The sequence below is a fragment of the Anguilla rostrata genome, chromosome 3 (assembly GCF_018555375.3).
Source record: "Anguilla rostrata isolate EN2019 chromosome 3, ASM1855537v3, whole genome shotgun sequence".
NCBI classification, from domain to species: Eukaryota; Metazoa; Chordata; class Actinopteri; order Anguilliformes; family Anguillidae; genus Anguilla; species Anguilla rostrata.
This window is the reverse complement of record NC_057935.1, coordinates 27,504,577-27,518,861: the sequence shown is the minus strand read 5'-3', so window position 1 is coordinate 27,518,861 and position 14,285 is coordinate 27,504,577. Positions and strand designations below refer to the sequence as shown.

The 14,285-nt window shown below is 42.7% G+C and overlaps 1 protein-coding gene across 9 annotated transcripts in view; it reads left to right on the top strand.

The window, feature by feature from the left end:
• The window catches only part of LOC135250601 (actin remodeling regulator NHS-like), a 121,009-nt gene extending 107,240 nt beyond the window's left edge, over positions 1-13,769 (top strand). For 7 of the 9 annotated variants that reach the window (XM_064327093.1, XM_064327092.1, XM_064327090.1 and 4 more), the window contains 4 exons: positions 1,326-1,457; positions 3,707-6,772; positions 7,436-7,559; positions 8,742-13,769. In XM_064327093.1, coding sequence (XP_064183163.1) covers positions 1,326-1,457; positions 3,707-6,772; positions 7,436-7,559; positions 8,742-9,357 — 3,938 coding nt within the window. In that variant the 3' untranslated portion in view covers positions 9,358-13,769. The other 2 variants (XM_064327096.1, XM_064327095.1) reach the window with 2 other exon arrangements.
• The last annotated feature ends 516 nt before the right edge of the window (positions 13,770-14,285 follow it).

Sequence of the window (14,285 nt, the reverse complement as noted above, 5' to 3'; positions counted from 1 at the left end):
CACGTTTCACGGTTTTTTTTCACACAATTGTGTCCGTGAGGGAGGAATGGAGAGAGTCACTTTTTCAGACTGAGCCCCCCTCCCCCTGCTGCCCCCACCTTCACCGCCGTGTCTGTTAATTTAAGCATGGCATTTCTCTGGCAATGCTGATCTCAAACAGTAGTAGGCACTGTGCTGATGTGTAAGCTTCATTAATCTGCAATTATGATAGCGCACACTGGGATTGGTCAGTAAATTAGAATGCTTCCTGTCCTTCGAAAAACCAGCTTTGAAGTATATGTCGTTAGTACAACACCCATGCAAGATGCTAACAAATTCTGAGGGCTACTACATAGGTGCTATACTGTATACAAGCGTGACTTCTTGCTGTCTAGTCCAGCGATCACATACCATATGAAACCATATGATAATGCACAAGCCATGGTTTGTGAATCAATGACATCGCGCATTGTCCAAATTGATTCGTGCATGCTAGGGATCACAGAAAAGAAAGAAAATGGCTCGCAAATGTCAATGAGTCAAATTAGTTTTATTTAGAATTTTTTGTGAGAAGATTTCATGTTTTATTTACCTTCAGCTGCATTGAGTCAAAGGAAATTTTGCTGTTTCTCATTCGGTGGAGGCTGAGGCTGAGTCAGAGACAGTTTAGACAAAATTGCACATTGTAAGCAGAGTACGGTAATTGCTGTGGTGCTGAAAAGCACAGTCTGTAATCACATGATAGTCATGAAGCGTAGTGAGGGGGAAAAACATCATGACAGAAAAGCGCTGGAACTGTAGTGTAAGCTGTCAGACTACAGAGCTCACGGTCAGCAACTTAGGCTGATATCAGGTAGGATTATAGAGAAATGATTTAATTACATCTTTGGTTTTGTTAGTTTTATCAACTTGCATGACATTGACCACATATGAATGTTTCCAGTTTCTGTGGTTCTTTTAATTTTTTTGTATATTTGAGATTATACTCCCTCCTAAGTGTCTGTTTTATCAGTCTCTCGTATTCCCACTATAGAGAAATCTGTATTATTGCTCAATAAGGAATGTGAATGATGGCCATAATTTGTTCATTTGCACAATCACACATTGAGCTGTTGGAATGCTATCTCGTTTTGTTAAATGAATGCAAAAAACGTGTGTGAAGAAATAAAAAAATGTCAGCATTCAAGAATACCCAGCCATTAAAGGCACCAAGTTTTGGTCAGGGGAAGTAATGTGTGATCTAATTGGGAGTTAGAGCGAACCCCCAGGAAAAGCATGAATGTAATCGACAGAGGATGCGTTTGCAGGCGTACAAGGGTTCCTCACACGCGCTATCTGCTTCACAGGGGTCGGATTTGACAGAGAGGCTAGTGTCCGCTGCTCACTTGTGCATTCTCAGTCGGTGCTTCAGAGGCGGAGGAAGCTGAGGAGACGGAAGACCATCTCGGGCATACCCAGACGAGTGCAGCAAGATTTAGGTGGGTGCTCCTTGTTTTTTCCTTCATCGCATCTTAAATCAGGAAGGATTTTTTTTTGCATTCCAGCAGAGCACTGTCCATATGTTTCACCTTGCTCTATCCCTTGTTTTGATATAGTAGAATTGTATTGCACAAAGTATTTGCTTTAAAATATTGAAAATTCTATTTATTTTCAGTAACAGCAACCCCTGGCAATCCAGGAAATTAATAATAATTTTTTTAATAATGATTATTTAAAAATAATGTGCTTAAAATGTTTGGGTTTTTTTTGACTGAATGGACTGGTAAGAATATCTAAGAGAGTATCCAACCATGAGTCTCTGAGCTGCTGATTGGTATTCATGGATATTTAAGGCTACATACCATAGACTTAAATTTTTTAACTTAGTTGTAATGAATTAAAAATGTATTTGTGAAATTGGTCATATACCAAATACCCATGGATGATCAATGTGATACTGAAAGATGTAGCACACAGCCACCTGTTCTAGGTGCTACCTATGTCCAGTAATCCAGTAGTTGATTCAACCTGTTATAATTAGCCATCATTCTTGTGCCATCTGGGTTATATAAATATATTAACTACTTAGAATGAGTTACATTTTTTCCCTCTCATATGTCATCAAACTGTATTCACTCTATTGTTAGTGGAGTATTTTACACATGTAATGCATATTTATCATTTTATGGGAACTGTGAAGCTCTTGCTGATGGACCTGTCAAAATAAACCTGATAGAAGTAGCTGCAGTACAAAGCTGAAATTGCCTCAATTTATGTATTTTGTATAGTGGTGGAAAGTGCAGTACATTTGATCAAAAATGGATGTGCTGGGACAATGCTGGATGGCTCATCCTGTAAAGGCGCTGTTTGAGTGAGTGGATGTATTGAATCTTGACTGTGCCTGTGCCTACAGTGCCCAATAGCAGCGTAGGGTGATACATAGGGCTCTATCTTACACCTGGCGCAAAGCGGCGCCAAGCGAAACGCAAGTGTCTTTGCTAGTTTCAGACCGACGCTGTTGTCATTTTCCCGTCCAACGGCCACGTGGTTTAAATAGCAGGCGTACTTGTGCACATCTGAGCGCCCATGGGCTGTTGGTCTTAAAATGAGGTGTGGTCAGGCGCATTGTTGGCGCATTGCTATCTTGAGGCAGCGGAAAGCGATTGCGCAATTGACCAACAAAAACCTGATCTTAAGTCAATGGCACAGTATTTTACTGTTATTTTAAGGGCACATTATTAAGATAGTAATATGCGCCTACATAGGCGGGTGCACAACGTGCAATATTTAAAAAAAAATACTTGTCATGATGGTTAGTTATAATATTTATTAGAACTATTTGGCAAATCCGCCATTATAATAGCAATCCGACAAAGTGCAAGCTCACCTGGCTTTTAAAGGGAATGGGATTATTTCATTATTATTTCATGTTACGCCCAAAACACACCTATGATTAATTAAGAGACTGAGTTCAACCCCTTTGAACCATGCGCCTTACTTTGCGCTCAGATTGTCCGCCATTAAACTAGCAAAAGTGGATTTGGACACGCCCTAAATGCACTTGCGCCATGGGCTTTAGACCGTGCGCTTAGATCTTTAAAATATAGCCCATAGGGTGTGAGAAGTGTCCCCCAGGGATAGGGAAGGATCTGTCAGCTGGTATCCACTTCTCATGGCTGTACAGCAATCTCTGCTGGTCAATTTGGTGGTATGCTTGCTAAACCTGAACATGAAGTGTTTTCCTCCAACTCCTGTCTATGTAGGCTTGGCTTGTGCACTGCAATGTGACAAGACATATCTGGTGACATCAAGTGCTTTGTTAGGGAGTGTGTGCTTGTCTGCGCTGTCTTAGTTGTGGCTAATTGGAGACGGCATCATGAACATGTCTACATAGGACTGGGCATTGCAAACTGAGGAAGAATGTTGGGAAAATACTGAAAAGGAGAATTAACATTGATTTATTGTAAGAGAAAATTAATTGTGAGGACACATTTCAAAGTATCTCAGCATGAGATATGAGTGTTAGACACACTATAGCCAATCCATTACAGAAATTGAATATATTCAGAATATATTGAATAAAATTTACTAAATATATAATACTGAAAAATACATTGCTATGAAATAGGTTAGTCATTGTATTTTCCAAAAAGTCCAAATATTTACAGTATTTCATTTCCATTAGGGTTGGAAGTTCCTCAGTTGCTAAAGGTGAAGTGGTTAACCTGCACTTGTTCTATCCCCTCAGACTCTGATGAATCCCCGGTGGCAAGAGAACGAACCGTGATCGTGCACGCCAACCCCAACTTCTCCATCTGCCACGAAGAGCTCTCTCTCAGTGGCCGCCTGAACACTAAGGACTCGGGTTGCCAGACAGAGGACTTCCTGTTCACCGCACCCTCCCGAAGGCGGATTCGAGCTCAGAGAGGCCAGGGTATCCCCACCTCCTTATCCCACTCCACTGGCAACATCACCTCCCTGCCAGACAGCTCAGACGCCATGTTTACAGCCGCAGTGGGAAGTCGCCTGCGTTCCCGAAGTCTGCCCCGTGAGGGCGGCCGGCTTGTCGATGAAGACCATGATGACAGCGATGATGACGATGATGACGATGAAGAGCTCTCTCCCTATGAGGCGGAGGAGTTCCTGCCAGGTCCTGGAGAGCTGATCCTGAAAGACGAGGAAGAAAGCACAGATGACCAGGCCATACCAGAGTGCCAGCTGATTGGCCTCAAGTGCAAGCAGACCTCTGACCACACATGGATTGAGAGGGGAAGGTCCCGGCTTCCACGGAAAATGGATATGGGGAGTTGTGAGATCTCCTCCAGCTCAGACACCTTCAGTAGCCCCATCCACTCTGTCTCCACCACAGGAGTGCTAGGCACTCAAATTGACCACAAGGAAGACCACCAATCCTCCAGTGGGAACTGGAGTGGCAGCAGCTCCACATGCCCCTCCCAGACGTCAGAGACCATACCCCCAGCCGCCTCACCACCCCTGACTGGATCCTCCCACTGTGATTCAGAGCTGTCCCTCAATGCAGCTCCCAGTGCTGGTGATGACACCTCCGGCTTCATAAGCGACCCTTACCAAATTGACCGTCCCCAGGTTCGAGGCCACAGGGCCAGCTCCTTCACCTCCACAGTAACTGACTTGCTGGATGACCCCAGCAACAGCACAGCAAGTGATGGCGAGTGGAACTACCTGCACCATGAGCATGACAAGTCCTGCCACCAGGACTTCAGTCCACCACGGTCCAGAGGAGACAAAGGTGGTCTGGAGTGCCCCAGCTTCACAAGTGTGGCCACATATGAGAGCTTTGCGGACAAACCGTCATCCGAGAAGGCGGACTCCAGTTCACACTACTCCATAGACACGGAAGGTTATTATACCTCCATGCACTTTGATTGTGGTCTCAAAGGTAGCAGTAGCTACATATATAACTATGCAGCCATGGGCCCTAATGGTGGCCAGGGCGTTAATGTTGCATCTAGCTTGGGTGAATACCATCAGCCAGACTACAGAGATCACAGGACACTGGGAAGACACTGTCTTTCCTTAAAGAAACCAAAGGTGAAGCCAGACCCACCAAAACGCAGTTCTTCACTGAGGAAAATTAGCAGTGGTGCAAATGTTCCTGACAAGAATGAACCAAAGATAAACAGTGGGCAGCACCTGCCATTGTCTTCCAGGGAAATGAAGCTTGAGCTAGACTTAGCCGGCCCTCCAGGCCAGTTGGACAGCCTCACTTTAGGTGAGGAGCCTGTGGAAGCCTGGAGCGTAGAGAATGCTGGTGAGATGACTGACTCCCACCTGTTTGGCTCCACAGACACACACTCCTTTAAGGACGAGGGTGCCGTACAGTCCGACTATGCAGACCTCTGGCTTCTCAATGACTTGAAGTCCAGTGACCCATACCGGTCATTGTCCAACTCCAGCACTGCTACGGGTACAACTGTCATTGAATGCATTAAATCACCAGAGAGCTTAGAATCACAGAACTCTCAGTCAGGATCCAGAGCCACCACTCCTTCCCTTCCTTCTGTGGAAAGTGAGTTCAAGCTGGCCTCCCCCGAAAAGCTAGCAGGCTTGGCATCGCCCTCCAGTGGCTACTCTAGCCAATCAGAGACACCAACATCTTCCTTCCCTTCCGCATTCTTCCCTGGGCCCTTATCCCCCACCAGTGGCAAGAGAAAGCCCAAAGTTCCTGAGAGAAAGTCCTCTCTCTCTTCCCTACAACAGCAGCAGCAGTTCTCCTCCAGGGATGGAGGCACCTCATCTAAGAGAGACCTTGAGCTACCAATTATACCTCCAACCCATCTTGACCTAAGTGCTCTTCACAATGTTATCAGCAAGCCTTCGGCCCACAGGACACAGCTGCACATTCTCCATCAGAATAAGCAGAAGGCAGCTGCAGCTGCTGCTGCTGCAGCTGAGGCCAGGGCAGCAGCTGTAGCCTCTGCTGCTCATCAAGAGGCAACCATGGCTATCACGCCCTCTGTGCTTCGCTCAGTCCAGCTACGATCTGTAAGCAAGCTCAGTGAAGGCTGCCAGGCCCGAGCCAACCAAGAAGCTGTTGCCAGGCCCAAGTGTCCCACCGTGACAGTCATCGCAGCAGCCCCTGACCACAGGTCACCAGAGTCCAGGAAGCCCACAACCCACAAACCCGCTACCGATCACCCTTCTCAGGAGTATCGCGAATCACTGTATACCCCAGGCGATGGACCCATTGCAAGGGATGTAGCCTATAATGAGCACACAAGGTACAGGCAGGAGAGACACACCTCAGGGCCACTCTGGTCTATGACTGCATTCAGAACCCCCCTGGATCCAATGTCCATGGAGGATGATCACCCTAGGAGGCCGCCAGCCTATGTGATGAGGAATGAGACCCTAAGCAGCCAGGAGCCCAGGAGGACATCTGACACCCCGGCCCGCCCCAAAGAGGACATGGAACATGAGCTGAAGAGCACGTTGAAGGCCCCGTTTCTACGTGGTGACAGCCTGGAGAAAGAGCAGAACCAACTTACAACGATTGAGCCGGGTGGTGAGATTCTCTTGTTGTGTATGACAAAGACGGGTTCTCCCCCTGATCTGAGTGATGCTGCAGCAAGAAGGCTCGAGTTTGGTGCAAGCGGCAGCCTTGACAAAGTGCCTGTAACTATGTGTCAATCAGAAACATTGCAAGCTTACACAATCAGTGATGCGGGTAGCAGAGAGGAGGAATATGATCCATCAGGTGTTCCTACCAGAAGTGCCTCACAGGACTGCAGGGAAGAGGGATCGACACCAGACACAGAGGATTACTTCAGCAAAGGTGAAGCCCCTGATTCATTTCAAAGCCCACATTTTTTCTTTTATTTTTATTCCCACCATCATTCCTACCCAAATCCAGCCCTGGTTTTCTTTTCTCCCGGTTAATTAGTGCTACTGATTGGCCAGACTGTTTTCACACCTGACTCCCAGGCAAAGGGAGGGTGGAAAACCAGCAGTCCTCAGCCCTCGAGGACCGTGAGTTGCTGATCCCTGTTTTAGATTGACAGGGAATTTAGTTTAAGGGGCAGAGGAGGGAAATGTGTCCTTCTTTTGTTCTTCTTCCCGGTGTTATGGATACAGGAACATAAACAAATCATAGGTAGAGAGCATTTTCCACATTTCCCTCAGCTACATCACCTCACTACAGGAATACTTTACCCTCCATCCCCCCCTTCCACCATCTCCCCACCCCCATTTTGGACTCTGGTTGACTATTGTCAAGAGCCAGGCATATCAAGTAATAAGTGGGCTTCTGTTCATCAAGCAGCCACTTTGAGCATATTGGGGGAGAATCAGGGCTATTAGACATGTGACTTATAGATTGCTTATATACCCTAACAGAGATAAGAAAGTTGTGTCTGAGCTAAGTGGCTAATTCCCCAGGAACAAACGTCTGTTAAGGAAATAAAAAAATGAGGTGTAATCATTATTCTTTTCCCTCCAGAGTCTACTCCCAGCGACAACCCACTTTCTCCTTTGAGTGATGAAACAAAACCAGAAGACGACAGTGTTTTTCTGTCACCCAATAAACTACGAACAACTGAGGATCTGTTTGCTATGATTCACAGGTGAGTTTGCTTCACTGCAGTGCCTTGACTCACTGTGAGTGTCTCCCTCAAAACATCCCCAGCAAGCAAGGACCTACTGGGTCGCCGTTGGGAACAGCTGTCCTCTCACCAGCATTTTACAAACTGGCACTACACCAATCTGCTAGCCGCAGGATCATTCCCCTAATATCTCCCCTTCTCTTAACAGCTGATTCTCATCTCAGCTGCCTTACCTCGCCTGTGCACTAGTAGTCAGCTGTAGTGCCAATTTGCAAAGCACTGGTCAATAGTCACCTGAACCAATGGCAGACTACTAGTGGGACAATATATGCTTGCTAGCTCGGTTGCATCCTCTGCTAAAAATAGCAGAGGAAAGCTCTCTATTATCCATTTAAATGTATTCTCCCTTCCTCTGCTATTTTTATCAGAGGAAGGGAGAATATGTTTAAATAGATAATCACCCCAAACCTATTTCTGATCTTTTCTGTTTAAGGGAAAAAAACGTAAGCTTTTGATTCAGTTTTTACTTCTGTGTAATAATGTTGCACTGTAGCACTTTTTGCACACTTCACATTAACTAATTTTGATTAGAAATGTGTTTTACATCAAATGCAATATGCAATTAAAGCAAAGTGATCAGATTGATTTTAACTATTTAACTGATTTTAAAAGCAAGTTGTTTTTAAGCGATGTGCAGAGCATGGAGGTAACGCAGTCAGTCAAGTAAAATATTGAGCTTATATTGGTTGATCCTCTTGCGGATTGCCAAGCTCATATCATGTATTTTATATCTCACCCCTATATCTTGCACATCATTCACCAATGTATTTGAATAAACATTTTGAAATTGAATCAGTCAGGGATCTCATACTCCAGTCCTGGAGGGCCACAGTGCTGGATTTCCGTGTGTTTAACCACATTTTAAGTCACCATTTGGCTAAAGAGTTGTTTCTGCAGCAGGAATTGACATCTGGCAAAATGGAAACTACATAAACATGTACACACAGTGGCCCTCCAGGAATGGAGTTTAACCAGCAAATACTGCAGCTTTCCAGGACTGGAGTCAAACCTGGAAATACTGCAGCTTTCCAGAACTGGAGTTAAATCAACAGACAACTCAGTCCACCAGGACTGGAGATTGAGATTCCTGTAATAAATGTAAAAAAGGAAAGTAGTACACTAACATAGACTACATCACTGCAGATCAAAAAGGAAAGTGCTTGGCCGTAAAGATTCAGGAGAGCTGAGCGTAAGGAACCGGCTGAGCACTACTTCGGGAGGTACCCCAGCCAGCACCCCGGTGACCACTCCAAGCACCCCCACAACCCCGGGGACCCCGACCAGCTCACAGAAAGCCCCAGGACCCATCTACAGGAGTGCCAAGAAATCCAGCACCTCCAATGAGGAATTCAAACTGCTACTGCTGAAAAAGGGAAGCCGGACCGACTCTAGCTATCGCATGTCAGCCACAGAGATCCTGAAGAGCCCCATCACGCCGAAGTCCTTGGGGGACCTGGGGGCTGATGAGGCCCGGCTGCCAGAGGAGCTGCTGTGCCCCCTTCAGCAGTCCCCCTCGGGGGCCGAGCAGCTCCCCAGCCCCTTCCCCAAGGCCAATACTGAGGGCTTCTCCCCAAAATCTTTCCCCATGTCCGCCTCCTCGCGACAGGGCCGGTCCCGGATCCCGCCAGCGGCTAACAGCAGCCGCTATAGCACACGCAGCCGCCTCTACACGGCGCCCATGCAGGCCATCTCCGAGGGGGAGACTGAGAACTCAGACGGCAGTCCGCATGATGACCGTTCCTCACAGAGCTCCACCTAGACACTCAGCCATGCCCCTAGCACCCAGCCATGCCCTGTGCCCACCTCCCCTGGCCCTACCTCCTAAATGCCCAACCCCACCCCTGAATACCCCCTCCTCAGCACCACCTCCTACACGGCCCCATCCTTGAACTTATTGGCCCCTTCTCCAAAACATCCCACTGACCGATCTCCAGCCATGCCCCTCCCAGCCCACCCCCTGAACACACCATGGTCCCATGCTCTAAATACTTTCCCCTGTTTCCTACAAACATATTTCACAAAAAAAGAACAGAACAAAACTCAACATAACACAATGAGCTCATGGATTTTTGAGAGGTGTATCACTGGAACTTTTTGAGTATATACAATATTCCACAGACAAGAAACAAAAAAATAAAAAAAAACATGGTGAGTTTGTGGACATTTTTCTAACAAGAGTAAAACTTTTAACACATATACCAGAAAATAAGAAAAAGACAAGATAACCTGTCTTACTACACTAGTTATAGGAACTGTCATTACATATTTTTTTCTTTGTGGATATTAAGGCTATAGGCCTCTTCTGTTAGGGGAACACAAATTAATCATCCTCTCATATTTTCATTGTGAAATTAATATGTTTTAAAAATGTCAGGAAAGCCAGAAGATTGGGATCCATATTCATAAGAAATCTTTGCACATGTTTAAAACTGTAAGCTTATACATATTTTGTGTATCATGACAGATATCACACATTACATCAGCAGCAGGACCTTGTTCTGTAACCTTTGCGGAGTATGTGCGATATAAATGTACAACTTAGCCTTGCTATGCTGTACATCAATTCACAGGAATGAAATATACACAGTATATTGTTAGTGCATGCTTATGCAGAGCACAGGAGTGCAGGACGTGACACAAGAAGGGAGACATTTTTGTGAAAATGTACAACACCTGTCTATGGCAGGCACACTTGGGACAATCTTAACCGTGGCCTTTCTGTAGAGGTCTTAGCAAACAGGGGATTTGATAATCTTTACCACGTACAGGTATTTTTTGATCTTGTCACTGATGACTAATGCTCATTTTTGACAAGAGAGTATTGAGTACATTTGGCTAAAAGTTGAAATGGGTAGCTTTTTACAACAAAAAAACTACAATTTCTTTGCACTCAATCTTAATTCTCCAAGACTACCCCTCTATAAGGATCTTTAAAATGTAATTATCAATAGTATATACAGATAGAGTGAATATCAAGATACACATGTATAATACATGTGTATATATTATGTATGCACACCTTCTAAATGGCATATGCTCACGAGATAGCAAAACAACTGTCCTTGGCACATGACTATGAAGCCTTGTAAAGCCTTAAGGGCTGCAATCAGTCAGTAGTTTAGTGATATAGGAGACAGAACCCCAACAAATGCTGTCATTCTACTTTCACAGACAAAGTGAGTCTTCTGTTTTAGTTTAAAAAAAAAAAATTATATATAAATAGAATAATATGCAGCTTATAATTTTTTTGCTGATATTTCAACCATGTGTCTATAGAGTCAGGTGAAATCTCTGTTTTCTTATGCAGAGGCCAGCAATGCTGATTTTAATGTTACATGCCTCGACATAACTTCAATTCTTAAGGGGGTGGGGGGGGGGGGACTACAGAGCAAAGAGTTGACCCAATGTATTCTGTGAATACCTTTGCAATCATATCTATTCATTTCGAGCTAGTGGTTTTCACTTTCAGGTTTAATAGCATTCAGAATGGGTGTTATTTAGGAGAATAGAAAACACTCAGAGAACTCAAACTGATTTGCAAACTGAACTGACACTGTGCATGCTAGGAGAGGAGGGGAAAAAACTGTGAAACCACTAGATCTTAACATTCATTGTGTCCATTGCTGGAGAGTAGCATGCTCTAGCCAAAAGCGGCAGAGTATTCATTTTCCATTCTGTTTTACGAGCCTTTTCATCAACAGCATGCAATAAAAAAAAACTATGGAATTTTGAAAAGGAAATGTCAGATAAAAAGAGATGCTATTATTGGGAAGGATATCATGTTTTAAAATCACTTGAATTTGTACTGTTAGTATGTTCAATAGCTGTATAAAAAGTTCTAACTTTTTTTTAAATGACTGTAAAATAGAGAGTGGGTTTAGTGAATTAACTGGACAATCTTTTTGTGGAATATTACTGGAAGATGGAGGAAGCAGGAGGTGAGCAGGGGGAAAGGACTGAGTCTGACTGGTTTAAAGTAATGATAAGGGAAGTCTAGGAAAAAGGTGTGGCTGAGAGTAAGCCCAAAATAGAATGACCTGGAACAGGAGAACCATGGAAAAAATACATATTTTATAGATTGTTTTGAATTGTGTGAATAGGGAGTGTAAAAAGGGGAAAATGGAAAGTGCTGTGGTGAAGCAAAAGATAAATTGCGTCTTGGTGCGACTCCTGTACTGGCTTCCACAGGTACTGCTTTCAACTATCCATGGTAAAAGCATTATTCTGAATCTATTCTCAGTTGAAATGTGAGGAGAGAATCATCTACCGTAGTATTTCTTGTTGTCTTTTTTGGGATAATGCATGATGTTCTTTAGGAATATTTATGGCTAATATTGAAATGCCATATAGGTTCAGACTGAAGTTTGAAGACATTTTAACGTTTTGTTGTTTTTCTGTTTTTGGTAACTGTGATATCTAGGGTCTTAACTGTGGTGAAGCAAAATTGGTAGGTTCTAATACAGCACCAATGATGCTTTAGAGAAAGAGAATCAGGAAGAAAATATGATTTTCTAAAAGCAAAATGACATGTCAAGACATCAGCTACTGTTAATTACTTATGCCTCTGGACTTATTTCTGTTTTAGCTAAACTGATAAATTCTGGAATTTGACCTGTACATTTTTTCTGCTGATTCCTTTTTATGGATTTTTTCTTTATTTTACAAAGGCCTAATTATAAGATTTCAGTTTGTGCAATTTTGAGACTTCATTCATATGGTCTTCAACATTTGGCTTATAGCTATAGGTCTACTAAATATAGAAATTCTTTATATGAGATTACAAGATTAAGAAAAATAAATTTAAAATATTTTTAATGACAAGATATTTTATCCAGAGACTTATTTTGTTTATGAAGATTATCTAGAAAGAAAGATAATAAAGCTTTATTTACACTGACGCTGGTTTGACCGCTTTCGTATCGCAGACCCTACCAGTGGAATAAGTGAAAGGAACAGACAGATTGGGAACACTGAGGGGAACATTGTGAATCTACTGTCTTTGACATATAAGCTACCATGTGTAAAACTGAACTCTTTTAACCCTAGAGGTGCTCTGAATATCTGGCACGGTCACATTTCACCCTGCTGCCATTCGGGATCAATAATGGCTGCTCGCACATGCTCATGGGTCTTTTTAGAGCACAGCGGAGTTCTTTGGAATTCTAGAAAAAATGCCACATTTAAGAGGTGCACATTTAAACTCATCTGCTCACAAACATTATGAAATTACAGTATCAATGTAGCCATATTTGTTGTTATGAATCGTTGTTAAAAAGCCGCTGCAGTAGCTATGTCCATTAGTAACATTTAAACTGTTAACCTTATTCAGGCCTTACAAACAACATTTAAAAATAGGGAAAACACATGTGGGTGCTTCCCTTTGACTATATATTTCAGTCAAATATCTTTGCCACAACATTGAGCAAAGTATTCTTTTAATAAAATAAAACTTGAGTTAGCACTGAGAAAAAACATCTTCATTTTAAGGACTGTTTTTAACTGCCATCTTTTAACAGGGTACACAAAGATTCTGTGAACTATCATTCCAGCATTAAAGCAAATTATACCTTGCACTGATAAAGTGGAGTTTGTGAAGTTCTCTCCTATTTCTTGCTGTACCTGAAGTTATTTATGGAGGTTTTCCTTTACGACTGTTTCAGTTTCCATTTTTCTGATTCCACATGCATGAAGAAAACAGGCTGGGGATGGGCAGGACAGTTCATACTTTTTGCCAAAGGGTTTCTGACATGTACAGGTATACTCATCAAAAGGTTTTGGGTTAATGAATAAAGTAAAACTATGACATAAAGACAAAAAGGTTACAGTGTAACTGTTTTCGATACTAGATGCATTTCATTCAGGCTGAAAGCTACAATGGATGAATACAATACATGGATTTGCATCGGTTTTGTATTTTTGTACAAATTTGTAAATATGATCTTTTTAAATTGTTGCAAAGATGTTCCTTTTGTAAAATGATGTTTTCAAAGTTTACATTAATTCCAAGCCTTTGTATATTTTTGAGCTGTGCAACACTTTAAGTCTTGTATTTATTTTTTAGTAAACATTGTGAAAATTCCATTGTAAATCTCTGAACCATCTGCCAGTTCGTCTGGCTGCTTAGTAATTGTGCATAGAAACAGCCAATAAATGTGACTGCATTGAAAAATATTAATGATTAACTGTGTCATATGTCTAAAACAACAGTAGTGCTATGCAATAACTTTCAAGGAAGTTTATGTCACTCTTTTGAATTGAACTGAAATTTTGTGGAAGAATTTCAGGCTGACTATGATTCAAAGAGAGATGGTAAATATTTTTATACCTTGATTCCCTTAAAAAACAATACAAAAAAAAAAAACTTTAATGAACATCCAGTCATAGCGTCTTTTTGTATTATCCTCAACTCATCTGAAGATTTGGTATTGGTCTGTTGGAAAATTTTTCATGCTATATATGTAAGCAACATGGAAATTTACATTTTAACGAATCAGTGGTGCGCAGATTTACTGTGGCTGCGAATCAGGCATGAACTTCCCGATTCAGAAACATAGGCCATGTCAGACCTGCAGCTCAAGTAATTAGAGGTGGCATACGTTATATCAAAAGGAAATGTGTACACTACAATTAAGCATTTTCATCATGTTTCATCATGACATAAATCACTTGTGGCATGGAAAAAAGTTT